Here is a 16,700-nt window from a genome sequence, read left to right as displayed (position 1 = left end):
CTGAGGCAAGATCTTTGCCCAGGCTTTCCTGACTACTAATTCCAGCACCCTGTCCATTCCCACCATGCTGCTTCTCACAAGCTGATGGGAATCCTGGTAGTAACACAGACCCTGGATTTGCTTCAGGTTTAACATCATAGTCTCTACTAATTTATTGAGATTATTAGTTGAGAGTCTGACCCCTCTCGCTGTTCCAAAGCTGGACTTGACTTTACAGGTATTAATCACCCCAACTCTTCCTTAGATGGGTAGGTGGATCTGTGTGATCTTGTTAATGTGGTAACCCCTTCTACCAATTAGAATTGATTCTTGCCCCTGTCTTTCTATCCATAGAAGAGGAAGGTCCTTCTCATATTTTCTTAATATGTTAGACAACCGGGTGAATATTTAGACTGGCCATCTGTTCACTCTCCTTCTCACTACATGATCTACCTGTCTCATTTTGGGGTCATACTTGTTCTTTATAATGTTTTTTATTTTAAAAATGAATGTGGCTAGGACAGTAAGGAGGTACAGGGGACAGAGCCCTTGAGTCAAGAGGATCTGAATTCAAATTTGACCTTAGATACTAGCTATGTGACCCTGGACAAGTCACTTAACCCCAATTGACTAAAAAAACCAAAACACCCACCCAAAACAAACAACAAAACAACCCAAAAAAAGAGGCAGCTAGGTGGCCCAGTGGATAGAACATTGGCCCTGGAGTCAGGAGGACCTGAGTTCAAAGCTGATCTGAGACACTTGACGCTTACTAGCTGTGTGACCTTATGCAAGTCATTTAACCCCAACTGCTTCACCAAAAAAAAAAAAAGAATGTGGCTAATAGGTTGCTTTTTGTTTACACTTACCTTACTACCAAAGTCCACTGCCTTTCAATCAACTTTTCCCAAAACTTATTTAATAATAATGATGATGACGATGATGACAATAACCACTACAAAAATCAATAACTTCAACTTTATTGGTATCTGTACACATAACTTTATAGGTTATATCTAATCCCAGTTCTATAGGTATGGGAACAATGTAGTTAATGGAAGGAACACTGAATCTGGAGTCATAAGAGCTGGGGTCAAATCTTCTCTATGTTATTTAACATCTGCATGACTTAGAACAGATGCCTCTTTTGGACTCAGTTTCCTCAAACATAAAATGACAAGGTTAGATTAGTGTGCTTCCATTCTAAATTAGATGATATCATGTATCCCCAACTGCAACACTACTGGAATCCTCAGCCTGAATGCCTTAAGTAGCCCTAGTCTCATGAGAGACAACCCAGGTAGTGGATAGAACAAGTTATAAAGAGAAGAGTATTCATGTCATATTTACTTGGTACAGGACTGGCTGGAGCAAAGTGCCCATGTTGGGGAGCAGTGGGAGACAAAGTGATGGGTGGGGCCAGATTATGGAAGACCCTGAAGGTTAAATAGAGTTTAGACTTGAAGTAGCAGGCAGTTATGGTTCTGGCCCTTGGTAGAAAAGTGACTCGTATTCTAAGAAGGCTAATTCGGCATTGTTATGAAGTGGATGGAATGAAAAGAGGAGAGACTAGAGGTGAAAGGAGTATATGGTGGTCTTCCTCTGCCATCTTGTCTTTTCCTGTTCCCTCCCGGATTAGATCTAGTATATAGACATGGCTAGGGAAGGGAGGAGAATCATCAGTCCAGTCATTTTCTTTTCTTCTTGTTCTCCCAACCCTGGTTAAGAGGTATGTGTCTAGTTCTCCTCCTAGGATGACCATAAGTGAGGAACGTGGGTCTGCTTAAGGTTCATCCTTTAGTCCCAAATCCATTATTCTCTTCATGAAGCATAGTGGTGGTAGATATTCCACTTTGAGAAAAGACCAACAGAAAGATAGTGAAGACACTGCCTTCTGGGAAGCGCAGCCTGAAAGAGATACGTATAGTAGGACATGATACATACTATAATTGGAATCAAGAAACCTGACCTCTAATTGCGACAGCAACTCTAGATTTACTCTGACCAAATCACTTCCTGTCTCCAAACTTCAGTTTCCCCAACAAATCTAGATCCTCTGTCTCTAAGGCCAATGCTTGGTCCATGGAATGCCCAGCTACGTGGAGGGAAAGAGGACATGATTTGAAGACACAGAATCAGGAGTTCGAAGGGGATCTCAGAAGTCATTTAGTACAATTTGTCCCTGAATAGGAATTTCCTTTGCAATATCATCGACAAGCGGCTATCCAACCTATCTGTGAAGACCTCTAGTGAAAAGGAACCTACCACCTCCCAAAGCAGCCCATTCCAACATGGGACAGTTCACATTATTGAAAAAGTTTTTCTTTTACTAAGTCTAATTCTGTCTTTAGGCATCCTTCCCCCATTGTCACTAGTTCTGCCCTAAAATACCTCTTGCCCACATAGACATATACTGTGTGTATATATATATATATATATATATATATATGATGAGGGTTTGGGGTGAGAGGTTCTCGACACCCCAAAGTACCGAAACACCGGGTCCTGCCGAAAGAATTCGACTCATGCTTTCTCAGCCAAGGGAAAAGATAAAGTTTATTAAGAGTTAGCCACACAGGCCTGCCCCCAAGACATCCCACCCCTTGCGACACCTGTAAGGAAAGCGGGCCAGACCAATCTGAGCTAGATTGGATCTGACCACCTTCATGGAGGCAAGATAGAGATTATATACACAAAGGTTGTGGGAGGGATTGAGGGGTGGTCTGGGGTGGCCAGAGGAGGGGTCTAGGGGAGGACTTAAGGAGGAGTCTAAGGAGGAGCTTGAAAGGACTGGGATGAAGTCAGACTCCAGGGTGGGGGAAATAGCTGAAGGCTATATGGAAATGACAACCCATAAAGGGCTGGGGTAGCAGAGCTAGGGTATAGATATTTTGATCAGGTTTAAGGAATGGGAAGACAAGATTAAGGGTAGGAAACAGCTGGACAATAGAGGACTGGGCAAGGTAGGCATTTGGGCTTAATGGTTATAGCCTCAGGCCAAGGCCAGGTGGAGTGGGAAGATTCAAGGAGAGTTCTAGGGTTCAAGGGGTTCCCAGAGACTGTGCCCTCATCATATATATATGTGTGTGTGTGTGTGTGTGTGTGTGTGTGTGTGTGTGTGTATACATTTTATTGTCTATATATAACATATATACAAGTATATGTACTTGAATATAGCTACTATTCCCTCTTCCCCCAACAAGACTTTTTTTCTCCAGACTAAACAGCCCACTTCCCTCAACCAATTCTCATAAGGCATATTCTCAGTCCTATCACCTATTCTGGTAAGATGGACTTTAGCTTATCTATGTAAACTCTAAATGTGGTGTACAAAACTCAACACAATACTTCAAATGATTCCTGACGGGGACAGAGTGGAACCATTACTTCCCTCTTCCTAGACATTGATTCTAGTTTAGGATATCATTATTATTTTTTTAAGGCAGCTAAGTGTGCAGTGGATAGAGTGCTAAAGTAAGGAAGACCTGAGTTCAAATTTGACCTTAGATACTGTGTGACCCTGGGCAAGTCACTTAACCTCAGTCTTGTTTTATGTAACACGGGGATAATAATAGCACCTACCTCATATGAATATGAGGATCAAATGAGATAATATTTGTAAAATGTTTGGTGTATAGTAGGTACTTAATAAATCCTTGCTCCCTTCCCTCCCTCCTCCCTTTTTGGCTGCCATGTTGCACTGCTGATTCATGCATTAAATTCCTCAAATCTTTTTTAGAAAAAAAAAAGTATTATTGATACATCTTTTTATATTATTTTCACTTCCTAGTATATATCACTTTTCCCCTCCTAGAAAGCCATTCCTTATCATAAATAAAACAGAAAAAAAACAGTTCAGCAATACTAACCAATATAGCAACAGAATCCCAAATTATATGTAGTGTTCCGTACCCATAGTCTTTCACCTTTGAAAAGAAAGAAGGGAGGTGCATACTCATATCTGTTCTTTAAGGCCGAAATTGGTCGTTATACTTTCACAACATTCATTTCGGATTGTTTTGTTTGTTGGTCTTTCCATTTATAATGTTTTAGTTGTAACTGGGCCTCTAACACAAAGCTTCCCTAACCGCTTCTGGCTGACCATGTGTTTGAGCTCAGTTTAGGCACTTTGGAGATGACAAAGTAATCTCCTTATTGGTCACTCAGCTGCAGGGGTGGGGGGTAGGGGTGGGGGGGGGGGAGGATGACTCAGTGAACCTTTTAAAAAGGCAGTAATTCTGCCCTCTGGCTCTCTCTTCCTTTGATTCTTCAGGTGACATTACATAACTCTGAGACTTCCCATGAGGGGCGGGGGAAGGGCAGTTCACTCATTTTCCCATCCCAGAAGCACATGGGAGCTAAATTGTATGTCCTGCCTACAAAGCCTAAGAAGGGATGTTAGAGCTCTAGCTGCCTCTTCCATTTTGGATTTCTTTCCTGAATGTGGATGCTGTGTTATACCAGAAGCAAGTGAGACACGCCACAGAGTATAAGTTTTGAATGGAGAAGTTTATTAGCCAGCGGTCATTCGGGGAAAATTCCCAAATCAAATGACCACGTTTAAATGGAGAGGGTAGTTTATATAGACAATACAGGATTCAGTGCTTAATTATCTCTTGAAGTTTACATATGTTACTTTGCAGACTCAGCAAGCCTGTGTTATTTCGCTTTTTATGACCATGATACAATATAGGAACCTCCTGAATAGATTGTAAATACAACATATCAGATAGTTGACAAAGTGTCAATTGGAATTACAACCCAGGATCTCTGTCTCCAACTCTTGAAGCTAGGAAGGCTCAAGATAAGGCAAAAGTCATATAATTCAAGATAATGTCTAGAGCCAAGGCTTCCATTGATGAGGGCACAGTCTCTGGGAACCCCTTGAACCCTTGAACTCTCCTTGAATCTTCCCACTGACCTGGCATTGGCCTGAGGCTACAACCATTAAGCCCAAATGCCTACCTTGCCCAGTGTCCATTGTCCAGCTGTTTCCCACCCTTAATCCTGTTTCCCATCCTTAATCCTGATCAAAATATCTATACCCTAGCTGGCTACCCCAGCCCTTGATGGGTTGTCATTTCCATATAGCCTTCAGCTATTTCCCCCACCCTGGAGTCTGACCTCATCCTTAAGTCCCTCCCTAGACCTCTCTTCTGGTCACCCCAGACCACCCCTCAATCCCTCCCACAACCTTTGTGTATATAATCTCCATCTTGCCTCCATGAAGGTGGTCAGAACCAATCTAGCTCAGATGGGTCTGGCCCTTTTTCCTTACAGGCGTTGCAAGGGGTGGGATCTCTCGGGGCAGGCTTATTTGGCTAACTCTTAATAAACTTTATCCCTTCCCTTGGCTGAGAAGGCTTGAGTCGAATTCTTTCGGCAGGACCCGGCGTGTAGGTACTTTGGGGTGTCAAGCACCTCTCACCCCAAACCCTCATCACCATCCTGGTAATTAGCTTACATTCCTTGGAAATGTCTTAGGGGCCCAGGACACTCGCCAAACGGCAGGAACTAAGTCTGTTTTTTTTTTTTTTTTATGCAGACTGGGGTTTGCAGTTAGGGGCTGGGGCAGGGTTTTTTAGCAATAGCTGGCTACTCAGGTATCACATCTCCCACTTCTTTTATGGAACATTTCAAATATTTGAAAAGGAATGACTTGATTCAGAGCACCTGAGGTTTGGGCCACTAAGACAGGGACAGAATTAACATGAGAACGAATAAGGTTGGGGATATAAGAAAGTAATCAGGAACCTATAGTTACAGACAGGATCAATAAAATGAAGGGGGGGCCAGCCAAAGTGCTAGCAGGGTGGTGAGCCAGGGGGGACATTGGTCCCCTGAAAATCACTCAATATCAGCTTAGGCTAGTGCCAGGTGAAAAACTTGCAGTAAAAATTCCCTAAACGCATCCTGTAAAGCAGGGATTTGGGAAGTAACTGAAGGCTTGCATATAGTAACAATAGAGGGCAAGGCTTCAGGCAGAAATTCAGAAGCTTCTTCAATTAGAGTGGCTGTAGCAGCCAGGGAGTCTAATTGTTTTTAAAACAGGCAACTGGCTTAGGCAACTAAGGACTGCATTAGGACTCCCAAAGCCGGTGCTCTCCCTTCATCAACATGCCAAGTGAAAAGTTTGTAAAGACAAGAGTCAGTTAAAGTATATACCTGTAAAATATCAAGCAAGGTGCTCCTCTCAGGATTAGGGTCTCATCCCTCAATGACTAACAAGGGAAAAATATCCTTAAGTAAGTCTGATCTGGCCTTGTCAACAGAGGTAGGGGTATTTCCTGAGCAAAGTTTAGAGAACAAAGAAGCCCAGGTCCTGGATCTTCTTCCAGTTACTCATTAATGGTATATACAAAATGGTATAAAACATTCCACATTTCCCCCTTTTGGTCAAAGGCAAACTGAAGGTTTCGCCTGAAGACCAATTAAGGAAAAAACCTCTACCTTAAAAGTTCTAAAAATCCTTATCTAGGTGGATTCAGGTTTTTTCTTTCTGTGTTTGGACATCCCCAGAGATGGACAGTAATTATAAACTACTTGTAAACAAGCAGGGAAAGCAAGTTGCAAGGGGGATCAGTAGGTAGCTCAATGGGGAAACTAGAGAACTTAAGTAAAATAAGCTAAAGACACCAAAGGTACAAGTAAACAGTCTTGGGAACGCAAGGGACTCAGAAAGAGAGTTGTCCTTCATACAGGTTCTGGTCCAGGTCCAGAGTCTCGGGAGGGGCTGCCTGCGTCTGATGCTGTCCCCTTCAGGCTCCTTTGAAATCGGAGGGCAAGGTGTCCTATGGGCTCAGATGTCCACTTGGGATCAGGGGCAGATGTGACAGAAGGATCAAGGAGTCCATCCACAAGTTGGCAGCTGTAGAAGTAGTCAGATCTGATAGGAGCTCCCAGAATACATATGATTTGATAATTGAGAGAAAAACAGCACAACAGCTGGAATAGTGATTTTGAGGTGAGTGAGTCCAGGCTTGGAGATGACCTTTTAAATTCAAAAGATCTGTAGGACATTGGCTGAAACTGACTGGCAGCAGCAGGAGTTTGCACTGATTACTTCACTCTGCATCAGTTCATGTACGTCTTCCCATGCTCCTCCATATTAATCATACATATCCTCTTTTACAATGCAGTTAACACTGACTGCCCTGGCTCCCACTGCCTGAAGGCCAGGTATATCATATTTCAGCTGGCCCGCCCCCCCAACACATACACAGTCCTTACAGGGCTTTGGGATATCGAGGCTTTCTGCAAATGGCTCCAGCCCCTGCCAATGGTTTTCTACCAAGTTAGGGGATGGTCCCCTGTACCCCAGTTATATTTAGCCATTAACAATTGGACTAGCTTTTACAAAGAAATATTTACTTTAAAAAGGTATAATAGCAAATATACAAATTTAATCAAATTTAATCCCATTAACACATGGGTAGCATAATCCCCTCCCCACCCCACCCCCCATACCATCCCAGTCAATGGGAAAGGGAGATTAGGTTAATGACTTAGCTCAGTTTCCATATAGCACATAGCCCTAGTTCCAAGTCCAAAGCCCACCTTGGGCTAGAACCCCAGCTACCCTGCTTTCTTCAGGTTTCCTTGCCAGGCTATCTGGCTGTAATATCCTGCCTGCAATCTTGACTCCAAGGTTGCCATGGCTCAAACTCCTGGTACCCAAAACTGAGGTCAAACAGAGACCTCAGACTCATTTCTCCAAGCCAGGTAAAAGGGGTAGAGGGTGGGGGAAGGTATCTCCTCTTTCAATGCAGTTCATAGCACCAGGGCTCTGGGTGAACTGTGATATTCACCCTTTGGATGAAGCAGGAAAGAGGGCACAGGAAAGAGAGACTTTCTTAGTTTGGACATTTTTGAAGATGAAGTCTGTTCTGGCTGCTTATCAGATCAAAGGAGACCACTCTCACATGGTAGATAAAGACACGTTAGGCAATTTAGGCATGCTCCAAACCCCATTATACAGTAAAATTCTATTCCACGTGCCATAATTTGCCCAGTTGATGGTGTTAAACCTGAAAATTTGGTTGAAGGAAACAACAGAGCTAGGTGATAGAAAAATCCATGTTGTTTATTATTTTCCCTTAAAGCATAGCGAAGCTAGCTTACTTGTACGTACAAGGAGTCAGAGCGTAAACTCTGACTGCCTGAACAAAGCAATGAGAAAACTTATAGGCGTTATTTTAGCAGAGCTAGCAAGCCTGTATGACCTCATTTTTATGACCCCCATGTATGTTTAACCATGATACAAGAAGAGGATTTTCCTTAATTGAACAGAGTTGTAAAGGATGTTAACAAAAGTCAGTTGAGACTACAGCCCAGCGTCTTTGTGTCTCATTACATTCCATAACATAGTATATACCTGTAGAATATTAAGCAAGGTAATCTCTCTTGGTGTTATCTAAGGGTCTCATCCCTTAATGGCTAACAGGTATCTGGCCTTGTTGACAGTGGTAAGGGTATTATTACCTGAGCAAACTTTTAGAGAGAACAAAGAAGCCTAGGTCCTGGATCTTCATCCAGTTACTCATTAATTCAGGCTCTGGGTCTAGTTGAAATTAGAAATGATATAAAATAGTATAATATTTTCCACAATGGGTATCTGCTTTGTTTCCAGGTCTTTGCTACTACAAAAAGTGTTGTATTTTCTCAGATTTCCCTTTCACACATACACATGCAAGAACTGCTGTCTGGATATGTCTTCCCTTTCCCAGGCTTATGCTTGTAAAGTTGGTCGTTTTAAACCTAAGTGCAAGGCTCTATATTTGTCCCTATTACATTTCATCTCATTAGAAAATTCAATGCTCTAGTGTGTCAAGATCTTTTTGGATATAGAGTTTTGTTATTGAACATGTCAGGTGCCCTACAGAGCTCTGCATCATCTTCTAATCTGATAGACATACCATCTCTGCCTACATCTAAGAAGTTGATAAAAATGTTGAATACCACAGGGTTAGGCACCAATCCCCAGTTCACGCCATTGGAGATCTCCCTCCAAGTTGATATTGACCAATTAATGACAACTCTTTGTGATGAGGGCACAGTCTCTGGGAACCCCCTTGAATCTGGAATTCAGTCTCTGGGAGCCCCCTTGAGCTGTCCTTGAATCTTCCAGCTGGATCTGGCCTTCCCCTAGGGCCACAAGCCTCGAATTATCATTGGGCCCAGGTCTCTACCTAGCCTTGCCCTTTGTTGTTCAGCTGCTTCCCACCCTTAATCCCATTACCTCACCTTGCCCTCCTTGGACTTCCCCTCAAGACCCTCCCTGGACCCCTCCTCTAGTCACCCCAGACCACCCCTCAATCCCTCCTACAGTCTTTGTGTATATGATCTCCATCTTGCCTCCATGAAGGTGCTCAGATTCAATCTAATTCAGTAGGTTGAATCTGGCCCGCTTGTGGAAACAGGCGTCACAAGGTGGGGGGATTTCTTAAGACAGCCCGTTGTGGTGAATCCCTAATAAACTTTGTCTTTTCCCTTGGCTGAGAAGGCTTGAGTCGAATTCTTTCGGCAGGACCCGGTGCGTCAATATTTCGGGGTGCCAAGCACCCCTCAACCTTAAACCTCTTCATTTGAGTCCAATTATTAAAACAACTCTGAATTCACTTGACTATCCATCTTTATCTCTATCTCTATAGCTGTTCTAGGATCTAGCTATTTCTCCCTATATTGTATATATGTATAGTATAATATGTCCAAGGTTGTACTGGAGCCTGCTCACACTGGCTCCTGAAAGACTATTGTTAAATTTTCAATGTAAGCCTTTACACCTCAGAAATCAGCAAGTGCTGTAAATCAGGGCTTGACTTATTTTGTTGGCTGTCTAGACTTTAGAAAGTGATGGAGACAATACTAATAATGCATAGGATTAAACTTAAAAGGTTGTCATGAGTACATTTCTTTTTTCTGGAGAGCCAACTGTTATACATTTACTACATTTACATTTATTACACTGCCCCCCCCACCTCCACCAACTGGGATGGTCAGAGAGCTGTTAGATAGAATAGGGATTAAAAGAAGGGATAGGATTTGGATGAGCAGAGAGGAGGGGAAAGAGCCATTCCGGGGAGAGGGGCGCGGAAATAAATTAAGCAAAGGGTTGGTGGTGAAGAATGAGGATAGCCTATTTGTAGAGCCATAGGAAGATTGACTTGATAGGTCCACATAGGGGAGTAATGGAAAATAATAAACAAACAAATAAAATAATAAATAAGAAAGAAAATTTTAAAATCCTATAAGAAATAGAAGAATACTATAAGAAAAAATACTATAAGGAAGTATATACTCTTGTTTCCTGAATAATGTTTAGTAGAATGGTTAAGAAAAAGATTGTCTTTGAATGCCAGGCTGAAGGTTAACATTTTATTTTATAAACTATGGAGAGCCACTAAATTTTTTTGAGCAGGTGAAAAACAAGGCCAGTCTTGTAGATTAGAAAGAATCTTGGGCAACCTTTGAAATAAAGATTAAAGAAATGAGAGATTAGATAGGAAGCTGTCACTATACTACCAGCAGGAAATTACCAGGGCTTGATCTAAGGTCATTGGACTCAGAATAGAGTGGAAGGGATGAATGGGAAAGATGTTATGAAGGAAAGAATAAAGAGACTTTATGACTGGTTAACTTATAAGGATTCAATTTAATTCAATAATCATTTATTAAGCAACTATTATTTTCAGGACACTATGCTAGGTACTGAAGATATAAAGACACAAATTTAATTATACCTGACTTCATGAAGCTTATATTTTTCTCGGGGTGGGGGACGTATACAATAAGTATATACAATTACAGTATAAGGAACATTAAGGGAGACAAAGAACACTAACAACTTGGTTGACCCTTTTGCTTTGTGTATTCTCCTTGATTGATTATGAGAGTATAAACCAGCAATCCTGATACAGATGTTTCCAATCTTGGTTAGAGTTATGCGTTAGAAAGTACTTGGGTAAATGAGTCAATGGCAGATTCAGTGATGGTTGTCCAGATGATTGTCCAGACTGTTGGTCAAAGAATATGAAAAGGAAGTTTGCAGAGGAAGAAATAAAAACTATCTATAGTCCTATGAAAAAATGCTTCAAATCACTATTGATTAGAGAAATGCAAAGCTGTAATGGTAATCAGGGCAGGACTTTTTGCTGTTCTTCTCTTTTGTGATGCTAAGGCTATCAGGTGCCTTTAATGAGTCTAGCCTTTGTTTGAATGGGGCAGGTAAAGTGGGATCTTTTGTCTTGGAGAGCTTCTCTGCACTGGGGCCATCAAGAGTCATTGATTTGTATATGATGTGGTGCAGTGATTGAAGCACTTTCCCATACCCTAAATGCTAAGTTGGCCCCAGCCCTCAGGGTCCTGAACTGGGTGTAAGACTTCTGAGGTAAGCATTTTGCCTTTGGGGGTATGAGTGATGAGACTCTGGGCAAGCTGTTGAAACAGTGCCTACCCCCCTTGATAACCCAGATGTTGGTGCTTCTCTGGTAACTATTGCTTATGGATAGACTGGTTTGTGTTATTTGCTCTGTTTATAATGTATGCTTGTAATTTCTGTTTGTATTTGCCCTGAAGTTCAGGGGACTGATCTTTTCCCCCTGAACTAAGTGAATGATATATGTATGTTTAATTAAACTGAGATTGTTAACCCCTTAAAGTTGCTTTCCTTAAAAAAGCAGATCAAAGAATCTGTGTTGGCAGCCCTTCTGTGTGCTGGTGTTATTGGTCTTACACAACCACAGCAGCTGCTAGCAACATTGTTGTTACAAAAGTCAAACAACTCTGAGATACCACATCACACCTATCAGATTGGCTAACATGACAAAACAGGAAAACGGTAAATGTTGGAGAAGATGTGGGAAAATTGGAATACTAATATATTGTTGTTGGAGTTGTGAATTGATCTAATCATTCTGGAGAGCAATTTGGAACTATGCCTAAAGGGCTATAAAATTGTACATACCCTTTGACCCAGTACTTCTAGGTCTATATCCTGAAGAGAGCATAAAAATGGGAAAAGGACCTACATGTACAAAAATATTTATAGCAGCTCTTTTTGTGATGACAAAGAAATGGAAATTGAGGGGATGTACATCAATTGGGCAATGGCTCAACAAGTTGTGGTATATGAATGTAACGCAATACTATTGTGCTATAAGAGATGATGAGCAGGCAAACTTCAGAAAAACCTATAAAGACTTATATGAACTAATGCTGAGTGAAATGAGCAGAACCAGGAGAACATTGTACACAGTGACAGCCACATTGTGCAGTGACTGACTTTGATAGACTTAGCTTTTCTCAGCAATGCAAGGATCTAAGACAACTCCAAAAGACTAACAATGGTAAATACCGTCCATGTCCAGAGAAAGAACTTTGGAGTCTGAATGCAGATGGAAGCATATTATTTGCTTTCTTTTCTTTTGTTGTTTTGTTTTGTTTCTTCTTTCTCCTGGTTCTTCCCATTAGTTCTTCTTTACATCATGACTCATGTGAAAATGTTTAATATGAACATGTAAGTAGAGCCTATATCAGATTTCACGCTGTCTTGGGGAGGGGGCAGGAGAGTGTAGGGGAGAAAATTCAAAACTCAAAATCTTATGGAAGTGAATGTTAAAAACTAAAAATAAATAAATTAATTAAAAAAAAAAAGGTTGTCCAGACCATGAAGGGACTACAGGGATGTGCCTGAGTAGCCAGCAGACCTGGACCTTAGACAGCACAAGGGTGAGGCAAAAGTGAAATATTTGTCCAGCAGTACCACAAAATACCTTTATGTTTTAGGGAAATTATATGATGGTGATGAACCGCCATTTTTTCCTTTACAATATTTGTTAATGTATGCTTATGTCTTTTGTGTTGTATGCTTTTCTTCGCTGGTAGAGGAAATTGTGTTTGTCTTTCCTTTTTGAAGAGGACCATGACATCACTTGACATGACTTGCACTTGACTTTGAGTGAGGGAGGGTTGTGCGAGGTCACCAGCCTCACTTTTTCCTCCAGAGCCATCTGTCCTTCCTTCCTTCCTTCCTACCTTCCTTCCTTCCTTCCTTCCTACCTTCCTTCCTTACTTCCTTTCTTCCTTCCCTCCTCCCCTTCTCTCTCTCTCTCTCTCTCTCTCTTTCTTTCTCTTTCACAAAACCTTAAACCCAGTTCACTCTCAAGCTCATGGATTGGACCACAATAAGTCCCTGCCCAAGCTTCACTTAATGGCTGTATTTCGGGCCGTCCTGGCTTACAGCAAATGTCCATGGTAACTGTTTCTCTTTGGAATAGCAACCCTGAGGGTCTTCCTCTCCCAGCTGGGTTGTTTTTCCCTCTTTTTCTAATTAAAGGGGCCATTTCTTGACTCACTTCTTAAAGAGGCCTATTCACTGAATGGGCTTTACCTCACTCTAAGTGAGAATCTGAAAAGGCCTTAGCCTAAAAGGGCCAAGGTCTCCCAATGCATCCTGGGTAGAGGAAATAAATTGCAGTCCTATATCTGATGTCTATTTTGTATATTAGACATGTTTATGAGAAGGGACCCCTTTAGCCCACTTATGGGAAGATAATAGACATACACCATACCTAAGAATTGTTTAGAGATTTTCCCTGGAACAATGAACTAGAGAGAGACAGATAAAGTGAAAGAAAAACCTGACTCTTCTCTTTAGGGTCAGGCTGCCTCCAGGATGAGTACAGAGCAGGAACCCTTTTTCTGGGAGGAGCCATAAATACATGCAAAAACATGTAAAAATAAACACACATAAATGTAGGTAGTTGGCAAGGGCGAGTAGATAGAATGCTGGTCTTGAATCATGGATTTGAATTTAGTATCTGACATTTCTTAGCTAGTTGACCCTGGGCAAGTCATTTTACTGCTATGTCCCTCAGGCAACTGCCTAAGACTTACCTACTAAGTCATGTTTGCATTTGATGGTCTGGTGATTTGGTAGCTGGAGTCCCCACAATAATGAATCTAATCAGGGGTGGGGAACCTGTGGCCTCTAGGTCCTCAAGTACCACCCTTTGACTCAATCCAAACCTCACAGAACAAATCCCTTAATAAAGGGCTTTGTTGCTGGGCAGCTAGGTGGCGCAGTGAGTAGAGCACTGGCCCTGGAGTCAGGAGGAGCTGAGTTCAAATTTGACCTCAGACACTTGACACACTTACTAGCTGTGTTACCTTGGGCAAGTCACTTAACCCCAATTGCCCTGTCTTCCCCCCTCCAAAAAAAAAAAAAAAGGACTTGTTCAGTAAAACTTGGACTCAGTCAAAAAGCCACCCAAGGACCTAGAAGGTTACATGTGGCTTCGAGGCTTCAGGCTCCCCACCCCTTACCTAGATTATATGTATGTGACACCCAAAAGAACTCTTCCCATGGTTGCTTTGATAAACTTCCTTTTTTCTTTTCACGGAGGGTGTTTAATATTAAAAAGACCGAAATTTAACAATACCTTGAAGGACCAAGCTGTGTCAATTGATACAGTGCATTTTTTAATCCATAAGGGAAAGAAAAGAGGGATGGGATGAACATTTTTGATTTCAAAGCAAATTGTAATAAAATTTTTGCATCACTTGGTGCGTCTAGTCCTTCTAGTGTTAGTACTGTCTGCTTTTCTCTTACTTCTTCTTCACCTCATGGAGAAGGCTTGCCTCCCCTACCCTCTAAACCTTTCCAAAAGAGCGTTCAGAGGCTGGGAATAAACACTGCGCCTCCCATCCGAAAGAAGCCTACTGTGCAAAGGTTATGGAAGTTCTTATTAACCTCAAGGCGGCGCCAAAACATCGCTAGTGAGAGTGTGCGTGCGTGCGCGTGCGCGCGCGAGTGAGTGAGTGTACTGGAGCGTGGGAGGCGGGGGCGGTGCCGCAGGATCCACTGTTGGTATTCCAGCTGTGTCTGCAAAGACCTTGTCCCCTAGTCCCCAGACATGCGGAAAACTCCTTTTATAAAGCAAACTATTCAAATACAAACGTCATCATCGCTGTTCCTCTGCGCTAGCTTTTGTTTGTTTTTTTCGCTCCGTGGGTGGGGGCCAACCAGAGGTACAGATCCCAAGTACTTGCTCATCCTCTCCCAGTGACCTGAGGGCCACAGATTGCATATTTGGACACCTTTGCTCTGCTATAAGGAAGAACTTCTCTGTCTCATAGAGAAAGCACTTGGGCTTGGAAATTCACTGGACCGGAGCACAAACAGCTGAGCCTGCCACTCCCACAGCAGCCCTGGGGGGAGCGGGGGAGGTACGCTTCACCGTAGGGCATTGGGAGAGGCAAGCACCTGGCGGCTCCCTTCCCGGGTCGTCACACACGGAAGGTCAGACCTTGAAGGAGGGACTGCTTGGATCTTGCGCTGTACCTTTAAGAAACCCCTTTAAAGAACAGCGCATTATCACAAGAACTACAAATCCCAGGGTGTCCTGTGTGGGCCTCTCTTCTGTCCGTGCCTGGGACCTTCATCCTCCGCTAAGACGCCAATAGGGGCCGACTACATTTCCCAGCAGACTGTGCGGACCCAACCCGCTTTCCTTTTTGCCCTGTTTGATTTCCCTATTACGTCACGACCATGACGCAATCTTCCACTGGCCAACGAACCCCTCTCCCTGGGGCTAAGGAAGATACTACGCCTCCCAGCATACACCGCGCAGGTAAAGACCGCTTATGCCACCATCTTCGCTAGAGTCCTTTTTTCACAGGTCTGAAATGAGTAGCCGTGGACTTCAGACTACAACTCCCAAAAAACCCATAAATGCTCGTTTCATATATCTTTTTGCCGCCATCTTGCCTATAGTCCCCGCCCCATTCCCTTTTCCATTGTCTCCGCCGGAGAAAAGAGGTGGAGTCTATAAAACTGCAATTCCCGTCGTGCCTTGCGCTATCGTATTTTTTTTTTTGATACTGGTGGTGAGTGAGAGATAGAACTAAAAAGAGGCGGCGGGGAGTGTCAGTCTCGGTCGCCATCTTGGTTGTAGTTTTATCTCTTTTCCGGGTTCGTTGTCTTTAAGTATTGTTGCAAGCTAGCGGACTACTATTCCTATCGCACCCCGCGCGACAGGCGAGCCAGTTAGTCCCCCCTAACGCCATCTTGCACGTAGTCCTTATCCGTCTTCACCTTTCTCCATTGTTCCTGACAGGGATAACTGGAGAGGAAAGGAAGTGGACGGCCTGAGACTCCCGTCGGGTCCCACACGCGCAGGGGATTGTAGAGGAAAAGAGGCTGAGATCTTGGAGAGGAGAGCGGAGGAAGATGCCATCTTGTTTGTAGTCCCTGTTCTTGTTCCCGTTCTGTGTTCCCCAATGAAACTCTCAGGGCCTGTTGGAATACAATTCCCGTCGTCCTTGGCTTGCAGGGAGGTCCCCAGCCGGACCCGTTGGCCGCCATCTCCTATGTAGTTTTTGCCCTCTCCGGCGTTCCATTGTCTCCCACGACTGCCCCGAGGGCTAGAAGACTACAATACCCGTCGTGCTCCGCGCGCCTCATTCCAGGAAGGTGGAGGTGTAGGGGGAAAAGGGGGAGGGGTTGGCCTGGAAGAAGGAAGGAGGGAGGGAGGGAAGGAGGGAGGGAAGAAGGAGGAGAGAAGGAGGGGGAGGAGAGGAGGAAGGAGGAAGGAGCTGAGGAGGGATGAGAGAGGCGGCTGGGGCCCGGGGCCGGAGCAGCGCGGGGCCAGGGGGCCGGGGGGGCTGAGACACCCCAACTGCCCCCTCCCCCCTCCCCTCCCCCTTCCTCCCTCCCTCCCTTC

General features: G+C 43.4%; 1 protein-coding gene across 1 annotated transcript in view; it reads right to left on the bottom strand.

Annotated features, from left to right (window-relative positions):
• LOC118841154 (cardiotrophin-2-like) overlaps positions 1 to 16,342 on the bottom strand; it is a 28,119-nt gene extending 11,777 nt beyond the window's left edge. The window contains exons 1-2 of the mRNA XM_036748552.1: positions 16,040 to 16,342; positions 15,216 to 15,319 (exon numbers count right to left, since the gene is read on the bottom strand). Coding sequence (XP_036604447.1) covers positions 15,216 to 15,319; positions 16,040 to 16,342 — 407 coding nt within the window. The remainder of the gene's footprint in view (positions 1 to 15,215; positions 15,320 to 16,039) is intronic.
• Positions 16,343 to 16,700: the final 358 nt, after the last annotated feature.

Source organism: Trichosurus vulpecula, chromosome 1 (genome assembly GCF_011100635.1).
Source record: "Trichosurus vulpecula isolate mTriVul1 chromosome 1, mTriVul1.pri, whole genome shotgun sequence".
Classification (NCBI taxonomy): Eukaryota; Metazoa; Chordata; class Mammalia; order Diprotodontia; family Phalangeridae; genus Trichosurus; species Trichosurus vulpecula.
Note: the sequence above shows the minus strand (reverse complement) of the source record. Positions and strands in the feature narration are given on the sequence as shown.